General features: G+C 39.9%; 1 protein-coding gene across 4 annotated transcripts in view; it reads right to left on the bottom strand.

Moving 5' to 3' along the window:
• plcg1 (phospholipase C, gamma 1) overlaps nucleotides 1-22,284 on the bottom strand; it is a 28,404-nt gene that overhangs the window by 3,410 nt on the left and 2,710 nt on the right. The window contains exons 3-32 of one of the 4 annotated variants that reach the window (XM_044212918.1): nucleotides 14,131-14,283; nucleotides 13,213-13,306; nucleotides 13,038-13,085; nucleotides 12,872-12,910; nucleotides 12,372-12,456; nucleotides 12,138-12,221; nucleotides 11,738-11,760; nucleotides 11,582-11,651; nucleotides 11,390-11,491; nucleotides 10,179-10,297; nucleotides 9,533-9,618; nucleotides 8,952-9,072; nucleotides 8,540-8,708; nucleotides 8,243-8,365; nucleotides 7,777-7,878; nucleotides 7,243-7,430; nucleotides 6,403-6,603; nucleotides 6,026-6,145; nucleotides 5,662-5,842; nucleotides 5,425-5,502; nucleotides 5,224-5,327; nucleotides 4,891-4,984; nucleotides 4,630-4,702; nucleotides 3,362-3,525; nucleotides 3,136-3,232; nucleotides 2,750-2,974; nucleotides 2,498-2,646; nucleotides 1,767-1,881; nucleotides 854-1,015; nucleotides 664-752 (exon numbers count right to left, since the gene is read on the bottom strand). In XM_044212918.1, coding sequence (XP_044068853.1) covers nucleotides 664-752; nucleotides 854-1,015; nucleotides 1,767-1,881; nucleotides 2,498-2,646; nucleotides 2,750-2,974; nucleotides 3,136-3,232; nucleotides 3,362-3,525; nucleotides 4,630-4,702; nucleotides 4,891-4,984; nucleotides 5,224-5,327; nucleotides 5,425-5,502; nucleotides 5,662-5,842; nucleotides 6,026-6,145; nucleotides 6,403-6,603; nucleotides 7,243-7,430; nucleotides 7,777-7,878; nucleotides 8,243-8,365; nucleotides 8,540-8,708; nucleotides 8,952-9,072; nucleotides 9,533-9,618; nucleotides 10,179-10,297; nucleotides 11,390-11,491; nucleotides 11,582-11,651; nucleotides 11,738-11,760; nucleotides 12,138-12,221; nucleotides 12,372-12,456; nucleotides 12,872-12,910; nucleotides 13,038-13,085; nucleotides 13,213-13,306; nucleotides 14,131-14,283 — 3,458 coding nt within the window. The remainder of the gene's footprint in view (nucleotides 1-663; nucleotides 753-853; nucleotides 1,016-1,766; nucleotides 1,882-2,497; nucleotides 2,647-2,749; nucleotides 2,975-3,135; nucleotides 3,233-3,361; nucleotides 3,526-4,629; nucleotides 4,703-4,890; nucleotides 4,985-5,223; nucleotides 5,328-5,424; nucleotides 5,503-5,661; nucleotides 5,843-6,025; nucleotides 6,146-6,402; nucleotides 6,604-7,242; nucleotides 7,431-7,776; nucleotides 7,879-8,242; nucleotides 8,366-8,539; nucleotides 8,709-8,951; nucleotides 9,073-9,532; nucleotides 9,619-10,178; nucleotides 10,298-11,389; nucleotides 11,492-11,581; nucleotides 11,652-11,737; nucleotides 11,761-12,137; nucleotides 12,222-12,371; nucleotides 12,457-12,871; nucleotides 12,911-13,037; nucleotides 13,086-13,212; nucleotides 13,307-14,130; nucleotides 14,284-22,284) is intronic. The other 3 variants (XM_044212919.1, XM_044212920.1, XM_044212921.1) reach the window with 3 other exon arrangements.

Here is a 22,284-nt window from a genome sequence, read left to right as displayed (position 1 = left end):
ATGTAAGCTTATGATTGTTTCTTATAGAATTAACATACAGGCTCCTTTTAAAAAGGAATACCAACATTTTGGGAAATACACATTTTCACTATTTTGCTGAGATGAGAAGATGGATACCACTCTCCAGTACAGTAAAGTATGGTAAATATAAAGTTACTGCCAGCAGCTGGTTAGCTTAGCTTAGCACTAAGACTGGAAACGGGGGGAAACAGCTAGCCTGGCTCTGTCCAAAGGTGACAAAATCCACCTATCAGCACCTCTAAAGCTCACTAATTAACAAATGATTTCTAATTTGTTCAATCCGCACAAAAACTGAAGTATAAATCGACACTTTGTGATTTTAGGGGCGATCACATGTCAGACTATTTCTTGGGCAGGCGCAGTAACTTCCTGGAGTCTTGTTGTCACTGTAAGGTTGCCAGGGAACCAGCGGAGACTCCAGGAAGTTACCACGCCTGGCCAAGAAATGCAATGTACATGTGCTTTAATACAATATGTATTTAGTAACTACATGTCAGGGGTGAGGACCACAAAAATTGTAATCTTTCAGTTTGGGCTGCTTTAAGTTTTCTCCAACACGTTTTTGGTGCCTGTAGTGTTTGTTGATGGAGACGATATCATGGAGCAGGTTTAAGAAAGGCAGAGTACAGAACAATAGCTCACCCTGCCTGTGATAATGTCCATGTGGACTAACAGAGAAGCCAACTCCAGATCCTCATTGTAGCTGTTCTTCAGAGGTACTGACCGGTAACCTGGTGTCACAGAAAGAGACAGAGACAAAAGGCTTTTTTTGCAGCACTGATTTTGGTCATTTCAGAGAGCACATTATTGAACACATTATTGTTGTGTGTACCTGTCTTGAGGCTGTGAATGGGGAACGTGGCTTGAGCAAGGAAGTTTTGGTCGTTGAACATGTCAATCTCATAAACCACAAAGCGCATGAAGGCAAAGGCAGAATTGCACACTGTGAACTGGAATGGCTTTCGGGGCCACGTGGGGTTCAGACCGTTATCAGCTGGAGAGGACCAAAAATAAAGGTTGACAGAGAGATGAGAAATGTATCCATCACTGCTGCCGTTAATGTAATAACATTAATTTGCTTCACAATTCCCCATTAACAGCAGTGTAAAAAACTACTGTTAAAAAAGTTTTTTAAAAAAATTAAAAATTTTGATTTCATGCTATATAAAAGCTAAGAATAGCACTGTAAAAAGGGTCAGAATCAGCTGTCCATAACAGCAAACTCCACAAGTAATTGTTTGACCCACTTAAAAAAAACATTCCCACGTCAAACTCATGGTAAAAGAACCTCATCCCATTATGGATAATGGTGAGCATCTAAACAGGCCAAAACTACTTTATTGCTTTATTGAAAGATCAATACAGGTAAAGATTAGTACAAATTTTAAAAAGTAAAATTAATCAGTGAGGAAAGTATTCACATGACTTATTTAGTACAGCAATATTACAATTCTACGAGAGTAATAGTGCAAATACAACATCATAGTACTTTATGCGGCAAACTACATCTATTTTGGCTAAAACCAGAGCATAAAAGCTAATGAGAGCTGTTCCAAAACTATGTCCAATGTTTTCTCTTTGTATTCCCACACATTGCTTAGTTTGTACAACTTCCTGTTTTTCTAGGACAAGACAGGAAATTACACAAGGGTAATTTATCCAGTAAACAGTAACTACTCATTCCTTCAGTGTTGGCAGAGTATCACTTCACTGGCAGACACACCCAAAATTAAAGCAGCACTCACCTTCTGAGTCAGTTTTTTGCTTGGCACTGTCATATTCTGCCCCGCACACCTCAATCTCAATCAGAGGGCAAACTATGCCACGTCCGTGCTTGGGCAGGTGCCGGGCGCCCAAAACCTTCAGAAGAGAATAAAAGGAATACAGGTTACTCCTTTAGATCTTCTCACTTCACTTGTTTCAGCACATAAACACAAACACTATGGCAGGGGTGGTCAAAGTCTGACACTGTGGGCCCCCGTTAGAAAAAATTAAGAAAACTGCTTCTAAGCAGATTTATGGACATTTTTTCGTGATGGACATTGGAGATAATGATATCCTTGGGAAGTGTAAGTCAAACTGAATCTAAAAATATGTGTATCATGCCTATGTATTCAGATTTGACTGAGTTAGGACTCAGAAGAGTTCAACACAAATTCCGGCAATCAGGAGCTAAGGGTTTTAGTACCTTAATTGCCCTCCATGAGTTGTGCGTCATAGCTGGTTCTGCTGCTCCAGTAGCTGACCGTGTTGATAAACGGGCCAAAGTAGCAGCACAAACTACAATAACCATCTCATGTAGTTTTTAGAACATCAGAATGCACCTGTCCCTTTCATACAAAGTATCTTTGCCTCACGTCTCTCCCTTCCCCACTTCAACCCTTCCTCGCCCTGCTGGGTAGGTGCGCCTCACAAAAACATCTGCACTATGGCATCACACATGCATATACACAGTCCAATTCCCACTTTACTGTACCTCTATCTCTAGAATGATTTGTTCGAGGCCTCGTAGTGTATGTCTGTCAAAGGGATCAAAGTTTTCGTCCCTCATGATGGGCGGCTGAAGGACATAGCCACTCCTTCCATTCAGCATGAACAGAGCCTGGTTCATCTGCATGGGCTTATCTGCACGTGGGGAAGGAAGAGGAAGGTAAAAAAAACGGAGGTAGGGCGAGTAAGAAAACAATCTTTTATGCTATTTTATCTGCTCTGACAAGAAGGTAGATACCTGCTGTCTGGAAGTTGAGTGCTACCAGCTGGGACCCACAGAACCACATGGGCAGAGGGTCGTAGTTCGATGAGTCTAATCTCTGGCCTCTGGGGTAGATCCTGGATAGCTGCAGTCGATTGTACTGCAGGAACTTCTTCCCCTTGATCTTGTTGACGTACTTCTCTGCCTTGGTCTCGGGGAAGGATGACATGTCCCGAAAACAGGCCCGCTCTGTGCCAATCTCTACAGGAGACAGAGAGAGAAGACAGACATGACCTACCTGTATTGATATTGGACATGTGTGCCTATTTGTATTATGTCATACGTATGAGATCAGTCACATCTTTGCTCCTGTGTGTATTTAACAGGATATTCACAGTCAAATAAGTGTGCATAATCCTTACTGTCTTCATCAAATGGCACAGGCCTACAGTAGATGACCAGGTCGGATAATTCCAGTGCAATCTTCTTTCTCCTCTCCATCATCTTCCCCTCCTCCAGCTGGGCATAGGGACACAAACATTAAATACAGTATCACACATCACTTTTTCCTCCCCTCAACAACTACTGCTCGCAATGAGTCCTGGCCTGCATTTTCAGTCAGCCATGGGATATATATGGTTTATTTACCTTGGCCTCTGAGGTCATTGTGACTTCACGGATCTTGACCACCCATTCCTTGAGTTCTTCTGGGCTGCTGGCAGCGACATCCAGCACCGGGCCCGTCCGCATGGAGTTATTCGGTACCAGGGAGAAGACATGAGGCCTGCTGCCCTTCCCCTCAGGACGCACAACTGAAAATAAAATAAAGACAAGGGTTAGAAAAAGGGTAGAAAAATAGGAATGGACAAACACAGGTTTCCTTTCCTATTTACACTCAAACGCTTTTCCTCCAACCACTGACCAGAACACCAGTGTCACAATCCAAAATGAAATGTCAAAATGTGAAATGATCTAATTTATTTGCATGAGTGAAAATGACATAAAATTTCAATAAAATAGTAAGAAAACACAAACACCTAGAGAAAGAAAAAAACAAACCATATAGGAATAGTAGTAGATATGGAGAGACAATGCTATTGTCGGCACATGATGACTGGTCTGCACTTCACTTACTGCTGAGTTTGGCCACAGTCAGTGTAAATTATAAACAACAACTTTTAATTTATGCTGAAGAAAAGCCAAATTTATCTGGAAACTCAAACAAGCTTTCTGTATTTAAACTTCTTAGTCGGCTGTAAACTGATTGGACGTGCTTTAGAAAAAGGTAAGCAGCGAACAGGGTTAAAGTTCAAATAATTTGAACTTTGAGCACAGCAGCAAGGTGTAAAAGTCAAGTGAAACACAAAAAGCAACCCTGCCTCAAACATCAGCGTTATCACTTTCTCCATGATGAAAGTGACACTTCAACTGGTGCAATTGTGCCAGTGGTCATGTGAAGGAAGCCTTGGAACAAAGTGTTCAAGAAAATATAGTTAGACCTTTCCCACACTACCACTAGATGGAGCCAAAGATCCTTCAAAAGGTAGAGAGACAGGCTCAGGTATTAACGGTCATTAGCAGAGACCACAACAATGCATGACAGCATGTGCCAACACTAATGGCTGTGTATTGACTGGACTGGAGGATGTCAATAAAATACCAGATACAGTGCTGTGAGAAAAGCAAGACTAATAATAAAAGCAAATAAGGAAGATTTAATAATAGAAGAGGCTGATAATGGGCAAAAATGACAGTAAAGAAAAAGGTGACTGTCCTTTTGCAATTAAAAACAAAGAGGGCAGGGATTATGTGCATGCATATGACAGCCAGAAAGGGAGGTTGCCCTGTGGCAAGGTGACTGCCTGCTCTGCAACCCTGCAGCACAGAGTTGAACAGGAAGTGGAGGGGCCACTCACCAATCTGACAGGAAGACACGTCCACACTTCCTCTCAGCAGATCTCCCAGAGGGCTGTTTTCTGTCATCTCCTGCTTGACAGAGAAGAGGAGAATAAGGAAAGAAGTTGACTCCCATTTTGAAGCCATAATCCACGTTACATGTATCTCTGTCACAGTGGATGATTGACAGATTACGTAATGAGACCCAAAGTTAATGAGTTAATTTACTAAGTTCCCTTTAAATAAGGAACTTAGTGCTTTGTGTGTTGTGAGATGCTCACAGTTCTGTCAGGCTCCGCCGCTGATGGACTGGTCTCCTCCACGTAGTTAGCAGGAAACCACAGCTGCTTCTTCCCTCCGCAGTCACCCTTCCACCTGAGAGAAGAAAAAAAAAAGAAGGGAAAAGATGATGACAACTGGGGACTGTGGCCTTAAAATGATGCCAACATTGGGTTATTATTATAACATAATAAATATTTTTTTATCTTATCCCATAGTCCCATCCTGTATAATTCATAAGTCATAAGCCCTCACTCTCTACCTGCACAAATGTGATTTGTCTAAATGGATAATTAAGAGCTACTTCCTGAATAAATGTTATGCTGGTCACTCACCATCCGCCTTCCTGTTTGTCCACATTAGAGATAATAGCATTCTTAGTGAAGGAGAGCTCATCGTCCCTCTGGGCTTTATACTCATACATGGCTCTCACCGTGCACTGAAAAGAAAAGACATGCATGTTCACTGTCTTCACTGTATAAAAGTCCAAAAGGTGCAGAATTCAACTACACATGAACTTCATACTGGACACTCACCTTAAATGTTGGCATTTGGTTGGCCTCCACATAAAAGCCTGGATTCCTGCCCTCGTACAGTGACCCGTAGTCTGGCTCCTATTGGACAACAGATTGTGTATTCACTAGGCTGCAGAATGCAAACTACAGACTTTGACATTTCTTTGTCACATTTTTTTCAGATTAGATATTACTTAACCCAGACAACATCATATTAATCTTTAGTAAGTGTGCCATTGAATGTATAGTGGTACTCACAGCAGTGCCTATCTTCTCCAGTGTGTCCTCATTGATGGGATAGCGCAGTTTCATTTTGCGGTACAGAGGATGCTTCTCATAGTAGCTGATGAGATCTACAAGGCTGTCAAACTCTGAGGTGCCCAGCACCACAGTCTGACCCTCCTGCTGCACGCGACAGTGCTTTATCTTTCCCTCTGCCCTGTGATGAAATAACAGACACAATATCAATGACTTTGCATTCATTTGAATATTAGTTATGCAAAAAAACTTAACTGTGAATGTAGAATTTTGTAGGATTTATAATCATTTGTCTTTCTCTTCAGTCATCCTTGTACATTAAAAGGAAGTTAGGTCACTTAATCAGGCAATAGTACTAAGTTACCTGAAGGAAATGGCAAACGAGTTGGGTTCTGCCCTCTTCCTCACAAGGAAAGCCCCGTCACGAGGAACCCTCATCAGCATGTTCTCTGCATGACTCCTGGAGAGGTTGGCATGGTACCACCTGGGAACATTAAACATAGATAGAGAGCATATAATTGCAGGGACGCAACTGTTTCACCTTTTGTTTATTCTAGATGAGGGAGTCAGCTACCAGCCTACAATGTAAACTGTAGTTCTAAAATGTTATTTAGAGTTGGGTTTACAGATTAAGTATTGTTTTTTTAAGTACCCCTGAAAAAAATATACATCACTGAAGGTCCTCAGCGCTTCATAATTTTAAATTCTTTCCCATCTGTGTGAATGCTGCTTGAGACTCACTCTTTGCCCTCGTGAGCATTGGTCTGAGGCACCGGCTCAGTCAGCTTCATCTCAAACTCGTTGCAGCGCAGCGCCACCTGCTGGTAGTGGTTGATCAGGGCAAAGAGCGTGTCAAACACCAGGTTGTCAGTCAGGTAGAACTTTGGGCTGCCTGCCTCTTGACGGGAGTGGATACGACAGTGCTGCACCCGCCCTGAACGCCTGGTGCAGAGATGTGAAAAACAAAAAAAACAAAAACCAACAACAACAACAACAAAAACCGTGAGAGATCAACCTACAGTAAAACAATTTTCAGTTTGTTTATAGGTCATTATGACTACCAGCTTTCTTACTAAAAAACACCATCCCCCTTGTTAACCTTGAACATACTACCATCTGAGTGTCTGAGCATTGTTTCCATACATTGTGTGTATATTACATACACACAGATTAAATAGCTTTGAGGTAACTCAACTTATGCAGAGCATTTGCATTACCAGACTGAAGGTAAGTAACCGAGTCAGGCCTACTGACACATACAGTATGCAATAGATAAGGCTCCATAATTGCAACAATTCAATGAATCCCATTATCATGATAAAACAACATACTGAGATATACTCTTCTGTTGTTACTTACAAACAGCAAATGCTGATTAAATACTAACTGTAAATTTCTAAACAATATTCCCAATCAATATTATCATACAATTAAATGCATTTAACATCATTCAATGTCCATTTCCCATCATTAATCTTGTCTATATTTTCTATATAGTTCATTACTGCCAAACAAATGCTGTTGAAGTCTGTGTAAAATGTGTAGAAAGTTTGCAGATAGTCAAATTCATGTGCACCATACCAGAAAGACAGTGTATAGTCTCCCACAAAGGTCTCGCTCTCTCGGACCAGGAAGGAGCCATCAGGAGCTCCAGTCTCCAGGCAGTACTCAGACAGTAACCTCTCGGCTATCTGCCGCCCGTCCCGCCCTGCGCCCAGCTTCCCATGGAACCATTTCTCTGTCACGTGCTGGTCCATACCGTTGGACACCTGGAAGATTAGGAGAGGGAGATGTTAAGCCATCTGACATCATAGTATTTCACAAGCTTGTGACAACATGCATTTAGTAGCAACAGCTTAAAATGATTCCCTCATTGGCCACCTACTTTCACATACACAAAAAAGAGACCCTTTCCTTCTGGATCTGATCCTGGTACAGGTCTATGAATATTAAAAACTGTAACAACTTCCATAGAAAATACTGTATTTCTCATACTGTATGTAAATTAAGTGCAATGTCCGGTGCTGCACAGATCCTAAAAATAAGTTCAAGTTCAAATACAGGACTAGTGATTCTAATCTCTATGTATATCAAGAGGAGATCAGGCCAACTAACCTCTCTGTGCTCCTCCTCATCATCGTTACCCTGGTTACTGGAGGTCTCTTCTGAGTAGTAGATCTTAGTGCTTGTCAGGACAAAGAAATGAGGGTACCACTCCTGGGGAGGGGGGAGATGAAGGGAGGTTAAATTAAATATTTAGAGGATCCATGTGTCGCACTGAAAAGTGGCCCAAGTAGGCAAGATTTTAATCATCTAAGGGAACAAGAAAAGCAGTTCATAAAGTCAAGACCTGGTTCTAAAAACAAGTGGGACACAGTTCTAAAATGAATGTTAAACAGAGTGGCGAGCTGTCAGATGATGGGTCTTTGCTTTATTATAGCTAAGAACCAAACACTTAAGAATAGTGACAACGCACAAAACAGGCTTGGTATAGAAGCTACTTCAGCGCATCATATTTGAAGCTTAGCGTTCACCGTGATGCAGCATCCAGAATCCATTTATACATGATGAGCATGCTTACATGATTAATGGGGTCTTCCAGGTACAGGATGCCATTTTTGATGGAGTTGCTGATATCATTCTCTGAGTAGGGAGTGGAGGTGGAAACCTCCTCATAGGCACTGCCTTCTGCAAGCTTCTTATGCTGCAGCAGATGAAGGGAGAGGAGGACAGATGGTAAGAGGAAAAAGGGGACATACAATCAGAAACATTATACCATCAGAACACTGCACAAAGCATCCATTCATACTTTTCCCTGCAGAATAAAATTGGCACAAAAAGCTCAAATGATTTCTCATGACTCCAGGTGGCTCCTGACCTTGATGAGGATCTTCCTCTTGAGCAGGGTGGGTGAGGGAAGGCCATCTGCCGCGATATCCACCGCCTTGGTCAGTAGCATCTCTCCAAACACCTTTTTAAAGTAAGTGGCCATATTTCTCTGCTGCACAATACTACAGTGGTCCTCGATGGACAGGATGATGGGATAGCTGTAGGAGGACCACAGATCCAAACTTAAGAGTTGCAGCTTCACAGAAAAACTTTTTTATCTGTACTGTCTTTCTTTTCTTATTTTCTAACACGCTACAATGATGAGTGATGTCACTGCAGCCTACCCACATTGTTTCCTTTGATATTTCTGTTTTTGTATCTTTGTCATCTCTGTTTTATCATCTCATCGCCACCGACGGCTGTAAAAAGAAACAGAGTGGGTTGCACTCATAGAGACTCACTCGGATGTGACGAAGGCATGCTCTTTGATGGTGGTCAAGACATCACAAAACTTGATTTTTGTTGTGAGGGTGTGTCCGTGGTAGATGACTGGCATTCCATCTGGACCATCCCAGCAGTCCACTGAAAATAAACACACACACATGCACGCAATGTCATTTTATCTACTATGCTACATAAAAAAAAGAGTAAGTATATATAAATGCAGATGTATTATATAGTTACGGAGCCGTTTTAACACCTTTAATCTTGAAGACGCACAAGTTTATGTCATGTTAATTTACTTTTGGATGGCGCGAAGTGACACTTTAACCACTATAAGCCAGTCCTATTCATAGAAACCTAGTTGACAGGAGTTTGGTGTAAAGGTCATATATAGCACTGTCGTTTAACAACAAGTGTGTGTGTGTGTGTGTGTGTGTGTGTGTGTGTGTGTGTAAGGGTGTGGCAGCTGCATTAAAAGTAGAACTGTAAGGGATTGGAAGCGGGGGTAAGACAGTTAATTACGAGGTTGAAAGTCAAGTAGTGATGATTTACTGTACGTGGGTAAAACTGCAGTGTGTGTGCATGTGTGTTTACCCACATTCAATACAGCGGCAGCCCATCCTAAGACAGCGAGCGTACGCCTCCAGGGACGATTCACTGGAAAACTGGTCTCCCGTCAGGTAGCTAAAAATAAGCATGTCACGTTAAAGTACACACACAAAAATACCCTCACATCTAACCAGTTTTTCAAAGAAGTCACACGTCAGGGACTGCATCACACACACACACACATTTTCTATGGTGGTAGCACAAACACATTGATACTGCTATATCAAAAGGGCTATCTCTCTTTTGTTGACTGGAGTAAACACTTCTTACTCATTCAGTCGGTCAATTCAAACTTAATCAAAGCAACATGGGAAGTTTCCATTCCACTGCTCCAATGAGTATTGTTTCATATTTAGTACAGAAGGTTATCATTTGCCTTTCACACACTTTTCAATGGGAGGAAAAATACATTTTCCTGCAAAATAAACGCCTGGATCTCATTCTGGAACATGATTGTTAAATAATACACTTATCTGATGTATGCCAGTAAGCCAGTTCAAAAGCCCTCTTTGGTTAGAGTTTCAAGAGAGGATGCCAGATTTCAGTGTTCCCAAGGCCTAATTACAACTGGTTGAACTTTACAGAATCTTGACATAATGAAATGTATGCTTGAAAGCTATAGGCTCCATTCTTACGTGTTGTGCGAAGAGGAGATCCAGTAGTGGGACAGGGGGTTGTTCATATTCTCAGGACACACCTGGTCCAGGGAGGAATCCCAGATGCTGTTCTCTTTGGAGAACAGGTATGTCAGGAGCTATATAGGAGAGAGGAGAGCAGTGAGAATGAGGCTGAATTCAAATGTGTGGACTGTCCCGCACTTGCAGACTTAACTCATGTGTTTCGGGGAAGTTCACAAGTGACTAGGGCTTTTCCAAATCCACAATTCATCAAGTCTGCAAAAGCCTCAAACAAACTTTCCTCTAACTTTCAGAGAGTCCACTTGGAGTGCAGACTTCAGACTTTGCTCTGAAGGCTATACCTATTCGTAGCAATATAAAGTAGATACGACGATGTAAAAAGTAATAATAACAATAATAACAAGACTTTGTTTAAGAACTGTTCTCTCAAAACCCAAGAGGCAAAACCTCAAGTACAATAAACTTGAATCACACATTTTAATGCATGAATCCACCTGAACTATAAGCAGATATTGCAGTGCAGCTTGTAAATATATTTGTATTAGAACACATGTATGTGCTCAACACCACCTGAGTGTGTAACACTTGGAAAACCATGGACTTGTTCATATGTTGACAAGTGTCAGAAGTAAGTAATAAATGAGAACTGATATTTCACACATAGAGAATATGCATTAATTTAATAATTTGGATTTGTTTGTTATAATCTGCAGAGTTTGACGGGGCAAGGTTGGCTTTCATCCGATTAAGAAAAGAAATAAATAAATTCAAACCACCTATGATGTAAGAATCTTAGTATGACCAAGGCCTGTACACGTGCTATCTCACACAATACAACAGGACAACACAGAAAGACAGTACCAACTCTTGCAGGCTAGCTCGCACCAGCTTCCTCTTCTCTTTAGTCAAACATAGCTTTATGGTGACCACAAAAAGCATCCTTCGCTTTCTGCAGAACTTGGTACCACAGTAAATAACCTTTTCTACCTGTGTGGGAGGATGAGCTTTAGGCTGACATCATGGCTATCCATGTCAATTTATGAGCATCTCCCACCCACACCAACAACACAGGGGGGCATTGGACAACATAACTTGCAAAAACATGTTTACATTTTTTCTATTAGTGAGCAAAGACCAAGAAGAGAGCATAAAGAGAATCAAGAAAAAAGGGGGAAGAAGAAAGTGGGAGATGTGGTGAGTGTGTGTACCTCGTCTTGGTGGAAATAAGGCTGCTCCACTTCTCTCAGGGGGTCTTTCAGGTAGCTGAACATAAACTCCTGAACCTTGCTGTTGTCTGTGGCCCACATTTCCTGGATTTACATACAAACACAGATGTATTGGAGCATGCAAATGAAACAAATCTGCAATCAACTAGATGTCCAACAGCCTGGAGACATTACCTTTTGAGACTCCAGGAGGAAGCTCTTGAAGTCGTCAAGGGAGATCCTCTGTTCTGGTCTGTCAATGAACCTGGCAGAAAAAGTAATGGTTCACTTCAGTAAGCACACATCTGTGCAGAGACTTTCTGTGCATGTGTGTGTTTAGTTTTGACCTACCTCTGTAGAAACGGGATCTCCATCTGAAAAAATGGAGAAAAGGGGAACATTTCAGTTAATTAATGAAAGTGCTGTCCTTTCAGTGTGTATAGTACTCGTCCCGGAGATGGACATAGACATCCTGTAGGGAGCTGGGTGGTTAGTTGTGGGGGGCACTGAGGTCATCCATTTAATCTGACCCCAGGCTGCCTGCCTCCTCATCCGTGTGAGTGTGTGTGTCCTAATGGCCTCCACCAGAGAGGTTTGGTGAGTTTTTAACTGGTCCATATTGATCTCACAGCCATTTGAGAACAGACAAATGGGGGAGGAAGGGTGCCTTGGCAGGGCATCAGATGGGGCGCTGGGGGATGAAAGTGCTGGGACAGAACTATCTGTGCACACATAAAATGATTGCACTTACGTTTTTCTGAGCATCAAACATGAGGCTGCGATAGAGCTGGGCAAACTGGCTGAAGGACACGTCTCCATTCCTCATCTCTGAGTCCTGTAAAACAAGTAGAGAAATGAGAGGGAAAGTAAAAGGGCTGTTAACGGAAAATCGTAAATCTTTAGCCTCTAACAACATTATATTGAAAGGGAAGTGGGCAGGGCAATGGAGTGGGAAGGGGGTCTGTGATAAGCAGGAGGAGGTTACCGGAAGCTTCTCTCGGAGGAACCGCATGTTGGGCACCCTGTAGTTGACCTGGCTCAGCATGCTCTTCAGATCCTTACAGGATATCCTAAACACATACACACGTTTTGTTGAGAAATCAAACACAAACATGGATATGCACGTACAATAAACGCAATAAACGTAAATAAAAGACTTCTACCAACTTGCACACGTAGATCCAGTTGTGGTGCAGACAAATCATTTTGAAATTTACAGACATACTGAAACCTTGCAAACACACACCCCCCTCATGCTCTGCTGAGTTTTTTTGCTTCACTTTTACTACACAGCCTGGAATTTTGGCCAGAGAGGACAATACCCCTAACAAAGGCTTTTTCGTCAGGGATGTAACAGACAAACATCTCTGTGCATCTCCTCCATCCTCTGCAGTCTGTTTCCTGCTGCAGGAAGAGGTGTTGGTGTGTGGCTGCGAGGTTAGTTCCTTCACTACACCTCAACAAAGTTCTCTCACTGACACCTACCAGCCTGGTGTAGCTAGTCTTCTTGCTCTAGATGATACACTGGGGAAAGGACACACAACTGCTGTCACCAAACACTTGAGTTAAATCTAATTACACCTATTTCCTGTGAGGGTGATCTGATTAACTCTGGAGTTTAAATCTTTTAACTTAACTGAGCTGAACTCACCTGTCTTCTCTATTGCGATCAACGGCGTAGAACTGCTTACGTAACCATCTAAAAAAAAAAAAGAAGAAGAGAGAATTAAGAATGATTCTGCTCATTATCCTATGCTGTCTGTCCACAGCACCTTATAATATCTTCAGCTTTGGATGTGACGTGTAGCTACATGTGTACTGTTCACCTCTCTATCTGGAGCGGTGTCGGGGACTTCAGTGTGTCGGCCACAAGCCAGTTTAACCCCTTCACCCACATGGTCATCTCTTCATCAGACGTTGCTGAGAAAGAAATCAACACATGACTAACTTTTGACAACTATTTTCAGATTTTCTTTTCTTTTTATTCCCATGAAAATGTTATTTTGGGAAGTTTTCCTTCTTTGAATCAAGAGTCTAACGACATGTGGTGTTTTATAAGGCTGCAACTACCGATCATTTACATTATCGATAAATCTGCTGATTATTTTCTCGATTAAATCAATTAATAATTTAAACAATAGCAAAAAGCCAAGATTATGTCTTCAATTAGCTTGTTTTGTCTGACTAACGGTCTAAAACCTTAAGATATTCAATTCACTGATATTCACTAATATATGACAAAAAAAAAAATTGTCACATTTGAGAAGCTGGAACCAGAGAATTTTGGCTTTTTTGCATGAAAAATGACAGATGATTAATCGATTATCAAAATAGTCCAATGTATTACTCAGCTAAACCTTGCAGTACTAGTGTTGTATGCTGTGCAGATCGTAAAGCCCTTTGAGGCAAAGTTGTGATTTGTGGCTATAAAAATAAAATTGACTTGACTTGATAGTGGCATTAAAGCTCCTTTGTCAACTTTTGAACATTCAACCAATACCAGCTTTTGTTTTGGTACGGTAAGGCAAGATATATTAACTCAGAAAGTCCCATCTATACAAAAAGCAACAATAAATTAACTGCAAAAGAGGGTTGGAAACAAAACATCAGTTGTATCAAGGGTGAAGTGATGGATTTGTAGTTCATGACCATATTAGCAAACGTATTCATGTTAAAAATAGGATGGTAATACTAATACTAATGGATCTGAAGGTATGTAAGCCTCTGTTGGTGTCTGTGCGTACCTGCCAGGCTGAGTGATTTAAGGCGAAACTCTGTGCCGTACAGGATGACAAAGCAGTGAGCCTGGTCCAGCCGCGCTGCTGAGTCCTCCACATAGCGGTCAAAGTCCCGTGACTTCTGTCCGGGACGGATTTCCTTGATCTCTCGAATGTCAACTGCAGAGACAGACACACATAGAACAGTTAACAAAACACAGAACCGCCATTTCCTTGCACATATAAAGATGTCCTCGGTAGAGCTGGGTGGCTGCTTGAAATAAAAATCATGTTATTAAAAATGTTACAATATACAAAATGCTGTGCAAAATAATCTCAATGATGTTGAATACACTTAACAATTATGCTTTACATCAGATAAAAATCTATATATGTGTATAACAAAACCTTCAATAACTCACTTGTTAATTTTTAGTTACAATTTGCTTTGAAATATTTATTTGGAAGACAGCATTTAAAAAAAAAGATAACACAATATGATCATGTCTTCACAAAACCACTCAAAGACCATAAATAATAATATTGAGTTAGCTTCAAGCAAAAGTGTATTATAATTTAATTTATTCAGAATTTAATTTCATAAATCAGATTTTTTTTATTGCCTCAATTCTAATGCTAACCTTCCAGCATACAGACCAACACACAGCATTGTATCGGTATTTAAAGCCCCCCGACCACATAAAACAGTGAAACCGAGGTAACGACCTAAACCACAGTTACACTTAAGTGAAGACATACAGTAGACAGATATTGTTATATATGGATTTCAAATGAAGAAGAAGATGAAGTTACTGACCCCAAATTAACCTCAGTTTGCCTTTCATAATTGAAATCTACCAAAACCAACAATTACTGATCTAAAAAAAAAAAAAAAAGACTGAGTCAGTTGCACAAACCAGTTTGTGACGGGACTAGCCGGGTGTGTACAATAGAGATTTTAAACTCATTGCAGCCATATTGTATTTGGGTAACTGTGTGACTTCAAGAATGCTTGTAATGGGTTTAACAATCTACAGTACAAAGGGCATAAGACAGGGAATATAAAAGTTATACGCCACTTAACAACCCTGTCTATTTATCCTATATAAAGCAATATACTGTATATCTTTTAGTTTCCCTACACTGGACTGATCAAAAAAAAGCACTGCATAGGCTTTTACACAAGACTGCTTCATCGTTTTATTTTAGGAATGATAAAACTAAAAAAAGACCTGGTGCAATTTTGTCTTGACCCAATTAATAGGCAGTCAGAAACTTTATGAGTGTGTAGGCTGTAATTCTGAAAAGTGTCCAGATGACTGCGACTGAAACCTTTTGTACGATGTAGGCTGTAAAGTAACTCAAAAGGTTCCTATCAGTGTTGTATTAGTAGCAGTTAAAGACCTACAGCAGGGACTCTCCTGTTACACATATACACACTTATTTGAGCTCCTGCTTCTCTTCCTGCCCCCGGAGCACACATCCTGTGCTTTTGTCGCCTACACACCACATCTGTGCTCGCGTATAGGTGTATGTTCTTTTCTCTATGTCTTCTCACGCAGAATTTCACCAAGATCACTAATCATACATCATATCTCAGTTTACTTTACCCGCCAGATGGGCCAGCAGACTTCCGCTGAGAGCAAGGCAGCTTTGACAGGCTGATCTGTTAGACAACACTTTTAGTCATTTGAGTCAAAATATTTGGAGCCTGCCTCAGACAGATGCAGGATATAAAGAGATAGCCAGAGGTGTAACCTTACCAAAGGAGATGAGTGGAGGTATCCTGCAACACACTTCCACACTTCCTCCAGTGCTCTGTCCTGCCTTCCACACCATTTCTACCACTCCTCACCAGGGCTGGGTATCACTGGTCATACAATACCTGAGTTTCTGTACCAAAATGATACTTTGATACCTTACTTTGATGAAAGTTTTTCTTAGTAAGCAAAAGTGTCAAATGCCTATCAAAATACAGTCTAGTGCTTAGCAAATTAGTCAGTTGTTCTATTAGTTGCCAACAATTTTGATATTACTCATTCAGGTCTTTGGTCAAGGAGAAACAGGAAACATTTGTTGGTTCCAGTTTTTGAAATGTGAGGATTTGCTGCTTTTCTTTGTTTTATAGTGCTGCAAATGACATAAATATTGAATACCTTTTGTGCTAAACTATTTTAAGATGTCACATTGTGCTGTGATGGGGATTTTTCACCATTCTATGACATTTTATTGACCAAACGATTAATCAAAAAACAATCAAAAGCTTAAACTGTCATGAAAACAAATGAAGCCCTTACAACAGTCTAAAACTGATATATTTTTTATTCAAATCAGTAACTATCTGATCAAAGAATAAGTAAACAAGATTACAAATCTGAGCAGGCATTTGATGCCAACTTTTGGAAATTGACAGTTTGATACTTGGGTGTTACAGACAGACAAAAAAAGAGGTTTGAACAATACCCAAGCAAGCACACCCTCATCACACCTTCAATTAGTTCGACACATTACAATAGAGTGCATAAGTTGTCTGCTTGACATTTGTGCCTGTTAAAAGGCAGCTTTTCCTTGCCACTGTCACCAAGTGCTTGTTCATGGTGGGGAATTGTTGGGTCTCTTTAATAATATTATAAAGAGTAGGGTCTAGACCTGCTCTATATGAAAAGTGCCCCTGAGATAACTTCTGATTATGATTTGGCACTATATAAATAAAATTTAATTGAACTGTGTGTTGCAGAGGAAGGAAAACGAGAACTGCATTATGTTGATGAATAATGTTGCAGTTATTTTGCTAAATATTGCAATTGTGATATGAATGACAGGCAATGATTAGCTGATTTACAGAAAATGAATCTACAACTATTTGATAATTGATTAATTGTCATTTTTCATGCAAAAATTAAAAAAAAAAAACATTTGCTGGTTAATGCTTCTTAAATGTGATGATTTGCTGCTTTTCTTTGTCATATTAGAAACTCAATATCTTTAGGTTTTAGACTTAGTCAGACAAATCAAGCAATTTGAATACATTATCTTGGGCTTTGGGAAAATGTAGCGGGCACCTTTCACTATTTTCTGACATTTTATAGACAAAATTATTAACTGAGAAAATAACAGTCAGCTTATTCAATAATGAAAATAATTGTAAGTTGCAGTCATAATTACATTACAAAAAATAATAAAAAAAATAAATAAGAAGTCATTAGTTAGTTGAAGTATTTCATATTGCAATCACATTTTCGAGTGACCGTGTAGCCCATAGGGTGACAATGTTTCTGTGTGCACTCACACGTCAGCTGATCTGTATCACCTCCTTTGATATCACGTCAGGTAAAGTTAAGCAGAGGACTTTCCGCCTCACAAATTACTGTCATGCAGCTACATGGATTCTGTTCCCCATTCCAACACATTGTAAATATAGTCAAGTAAGTCAACGGTGGAACGGCGCTCCTTTTCCAGTCCAGTGATAAACTGATCTGAACAACAATGTTTTCATACAGAAAAAAAACTATTTAACAGCAGATTCTTATTGTGCAACCACATTGCTGCCTGCGGGATAATGTCCCACTAACTTGTTAATATATTTCTCATAAATAAACTGGGCTGACAGCCAAGGAGCGTTGTGTGAGCTAGAAATTACATCAGAAGTTTGAGGCGAGAAAGCACGTGTGTGTCCTTTTACGGGAGGTATGGGAAAAGCAGGTCAGGGAGATGTCTCCACTGACGTGTGCAGGTAATTCCATCCACATTTACACATACACACAACAACAACTACCTGATGATTTCGTCATTATTTACAATGTTCCTTTCCAAAAGAAATTTCCATAATACAGCTGATGACAATTAACTGCTGTTGAATGCAGGTCAACATGGGCTCATCCAGTATCATGACTGATAACATGTAGACGTTTGTTTTAATAATTGGTGACACTTTTGCTCATTCACACTCCACGGCGACACACTCCACAAAAAACGGCTTCCTCCCTAAACTTGAACACACCTCACATTCCCTGGCTCAGTGCACCATTCAAATTATGGCTGCAACTAACGATTATTGTCATTATAGATTAATCTGCCAACTATTGTCTCAATTAATCATTTAGTCTATGAAACGTCAGGCAGTTCCAGTTTCCCCAGAGTTCAAGGTGACATCTTCATATGTCTTGTTTTGTCTGATAAACAGTCCACAGCACAAAGATATTCAGTTTACAATGATATAAAACAGATAGAAGCAGCAAAAACCCACAAATGAGAAGCTATAACTGAGGATTTTTTTTGCTTGAAAAATGACTAAGCTATCAATATACAAATCAATTATACAACTAATTGTTTCTCGTCCAACTCATAAATGATCAGAACTATCAACTATTAGAGTTAGGGTATGTATATGCAACGTCCTACTGCGACATTAGTAGATCTATTCTGCAGTAGTTGTAGCAAAGCAGTGTGAAAAATCTGGATTCTTGTCTGTCAAAGTTAATTTGGTGTGAGGTGTCACAGTTGTGTGTTAACTAACTGGTTGAGTTAATTCTGCAGGGAAAGCTCAGTGTGAGCGGGACAAACTGCTGACAGAGCACCAAGTGTGACTTGAAAATGTGGACTGAGCACTGATTCACTGGTTATCAGAGAAGTCAACACCCACATTCAGACTCATGTCTCATGATGTGTGAATCATTACTTATCACTGACATGTGTATGTTACATTTAAGCCTATTAAAAGGTGCTCAATACATTCCACATGCTTGTCATATAACTTCATGAAGAACTGTGAAAATATTTATAAACAAATTAAGAAGTAGTGATGCTCCAGCTTGCTTTACTGTATTATTACATAATTATATAATATTAATATATGAATATACATATAAAAAATTATACAATATTTTTTGGATTGGTACATGATCTATGGCTCAGTTGATTTCGCTGATTGGTTCCTCTTGTCTGGTTTAAGTTGTGCTATATAAAATCTTCTATCACAATATATGTAATTTTATATAGGTGGTATCAATATATATTGTGATATGTATAGCATGACCAATACTGGATCGATATTTGGGAGTTAAAAAAATCTGATAACGATATATATATATATATATATATATATATATAAAAATTTTAAACATAAACACATATCATAAACAACAATCTTGATATGGATCCCTGAGATTTGTTTTTTAAGAATTGTTACCAAGATACATACTAAGTGGGACTTTTCACAGTGTAAAAATAAACTTGTCAGTGCTCTTGGGTGGAGGAACAATGTAATGGTGACATTGTTTCTAAAATACCTCAAATTAGGGTTGCACAATAACCGCAATATTATTGAAATCGCAATATGGCCAAGTGCAAGATGCAAATCGCTAAAGCTGCAATATTTTGATTAAGGTCAAATTTGTGACAAAACAGCATTATAATGAAATACTTTGGTGCTGCAGAGATGCCCTGGCCTACAAATCTTGTTCTCCAGATGTAAGAAAACATGTTTGTTTGGTATAGACCCCAACAAATGTCACATCATCATGATTTTAATAGCTGTGAATCATATCACAATTGTAATATCTGTCAAAATAATCATAATATGAGTTTTTCCGATATCATGCAGCTGTACTACAGTTTCTTCTTACTTATCGGCCCACATATACCCCGATACCAATATATATATGCAATAAGCTAATATCGGCCAACACTGTCCAAAATGTTTGGTCTTTTTGATCTATCTGCCAATGGCTGGTAAACTGAAAAAAATTACCGTCCAAAATATTTTTCAACCGGCCATAAAACTGCACAAGATATGTCATTAAAAACAGTGTAATTACTAATTACCTATCGACTGACCTTTTTAAAAGGTAACTATATTAATGAAAATTTTAGATGCTGTTGTAAGGAGACTCAACTTTTATTCTAAAATGTTAATTGTTATTACATCATCTCTCACACACGCCCAAACAAACAGTCATTGCAGTGGGTAATGTTGCAGCTGTTGTCTTGACACGGCTAATGTGGGCTTTTGAGTTTTTGTGAATTCTATATTCATACAATGAGTTCGGACCACAAATAAGCAGGTCCTTTGTCGAGTACCTGTGGCAAACGCTGCAGCTCACTGTACTGGCATTGCCGTCATAAAAGAGCCCATCTCTCCTCATCCTCTTATCTGTGAAGCGCGACTTCTCTGTACATTTTCTTTTAACCGTACTTCCACCGTGCTCTTCATTTTTCCTTTTAGGTTAATCTACTGCAATGTGCCGCCACATACTTGCAGACTCTCTTTGCGGTTAGCACGAAATTCTACTCTGTGGTACCCAGCTCGATTACCAGTACCACTGGTGGACAGCGAGGGTCAATCAAAGAATTGCGATACAATCGACGATTATACGTTGCATGCCGCCACCAGTGTGCAGAGTCGATGCAAAACAAAATGTGGTCAATCAACTTATAAGTTGTAGTGATGAGACTTGTAGTGAAGTAGTCCTATTTCAGCAACCCACCAATGGAGGCTGACCTAATTTATTTTATTCGCCCAAGTGGATTTTTACTTGCATTTGGCGAGTGCTAATTTTGGACCCCGTCGCCAATATATCACCCTGGCTGATTTATCGGTCTAGCGCTAGTGATAGTATAATTTCTGGAAATTCAATTGAGCAAAGGTACTTAAAGGCACGTCATTACATTGATGTAAAACTGCTGTGAACACCAATATCACCATAAAGCAGTCCTGCTTATTGATCTGCAACATTGCCCATGGCCTAATAGAAGCTAGAGACAATAAAGAGATAGCTACCTTGGTGGACACAGTACAGATAAGTTTCTACTGGTTGTCAATTTTCTATCATCTCACGGAATGTGTTGTCATATCCAGTGCTAACCAGTGAAATTATATCCTGTAGTTTTTGCTTGAAATACAAAAACCTGCATCCTAAAGTCCCCTACTTCAGTGCTTTTGAGGAAAGCTTGTAAACATGAGAGGATCAGACACTGTGGTGGGCTCCAGCAACCGAGATGAGAGCTTTCTCTACCAGGGCACCAAAGTTAAATTACAGCTTGAGAGTGTAAAAACACACGTGGAAGCTCATTCATTAAAACCTACACCTGGCTCCTTCAGTAAAGGATGTGTGTAAGCGCATCAGTTAACTCACTTTAATATCTGAGTTGCTCTGTCAGGATGATAATGTAGCAAAATTATGTGTCGCAGTCAAATTTGATTCTGATTCATGCTTATGTTGCTTTGTTATCAATAACATACTCAGGAACCAGAAGCTCTATATATGATTTGTATGATACGATATGTGATGTTTCGCAACAGTCTCTCCAGTAACAAAACAAACTATACACTCATACACAGCCGAATGTCATGTTTGGGCAAACTTTATTAGTTGAAAAGGCTGTGATTGTACATGTCAGGTATCCAAACCTTTACATTTATGCTATGCCTTGCCTACACCTCTAACCAGCCAGGTTACCACCATTTCTTCTGCAAGATCACATCCTGCTTTGTCAGGCCTGACCTAAATCTTATTGCATTAGATTATAATGTGAGCCACAACAAATATCTGCTTCCAGTTATTTGGCGGGCAAGATAGGCCAACTTCATGTTCATGAAACAAGCATCTTTATAGAAAATGTGCAAAAAATACTTCAAGGGACAAAAAAAGGTACGCTTCTCAGCATTTTATATTTAGCAACAGACTAGAGTGCTGTTTCCACAGTTAATGGGCATCATTCTTTTACTGCCATTGATAAAGGGTAAAAACAGCGGGCCAAATTGTTCCCAAATGATCACACACTTCCTGTAAAAATCCTCATATTCTATTTCTGTACATTAATGAGCCGCCTAGGCCAATTTCACCTCTCCAGGAGTATCAAATAGCAACTATGAGCTCATGTGCGTATAAAACCCTTCGTCGCAGAAAAGAGGATACTGTTGTGTAAAAAAAAAAAAAAAAAAAAAAAGCCTATCTTTTTTGTGTGCTCTTTTTGCTGCTTCTGGAGCAGAGTGCAACTGTGCACAAGGCATCCTGCTACCCAAGAGACAGACGACTTAACAACTCATTGAAGAACTGCGTGGCCTCAGTTAGACACGCTGTTTTGTTAAAGATTAACTTGAATGTCAGCTTCCTGGTAAACTACAGTATATTCTTATTAATTCAACAAAAGAAGAGTTCCAGTTCCAGGAATGGTACTTTC

This window comes from Siniperca chuatsi, linkage group LG10 (assembly GCF_020085105.1).
Source record: "Siniperca chuatsi isolate FFG_IHB_CAS linkage group LG10, ASM2008510v1, whole genome shotgun sequence".
NCBI classification, from domain to species: domain Eukaryota; kingdom Metazoa; phylum Chordata; class Actinopteri; order Centrarchiformes; family Sinipercidae; genus Siniperca; species Siniperca chuatsi.
This window is presented reverse-complemented; position numbering and strand designations above follow the sequence as displayed.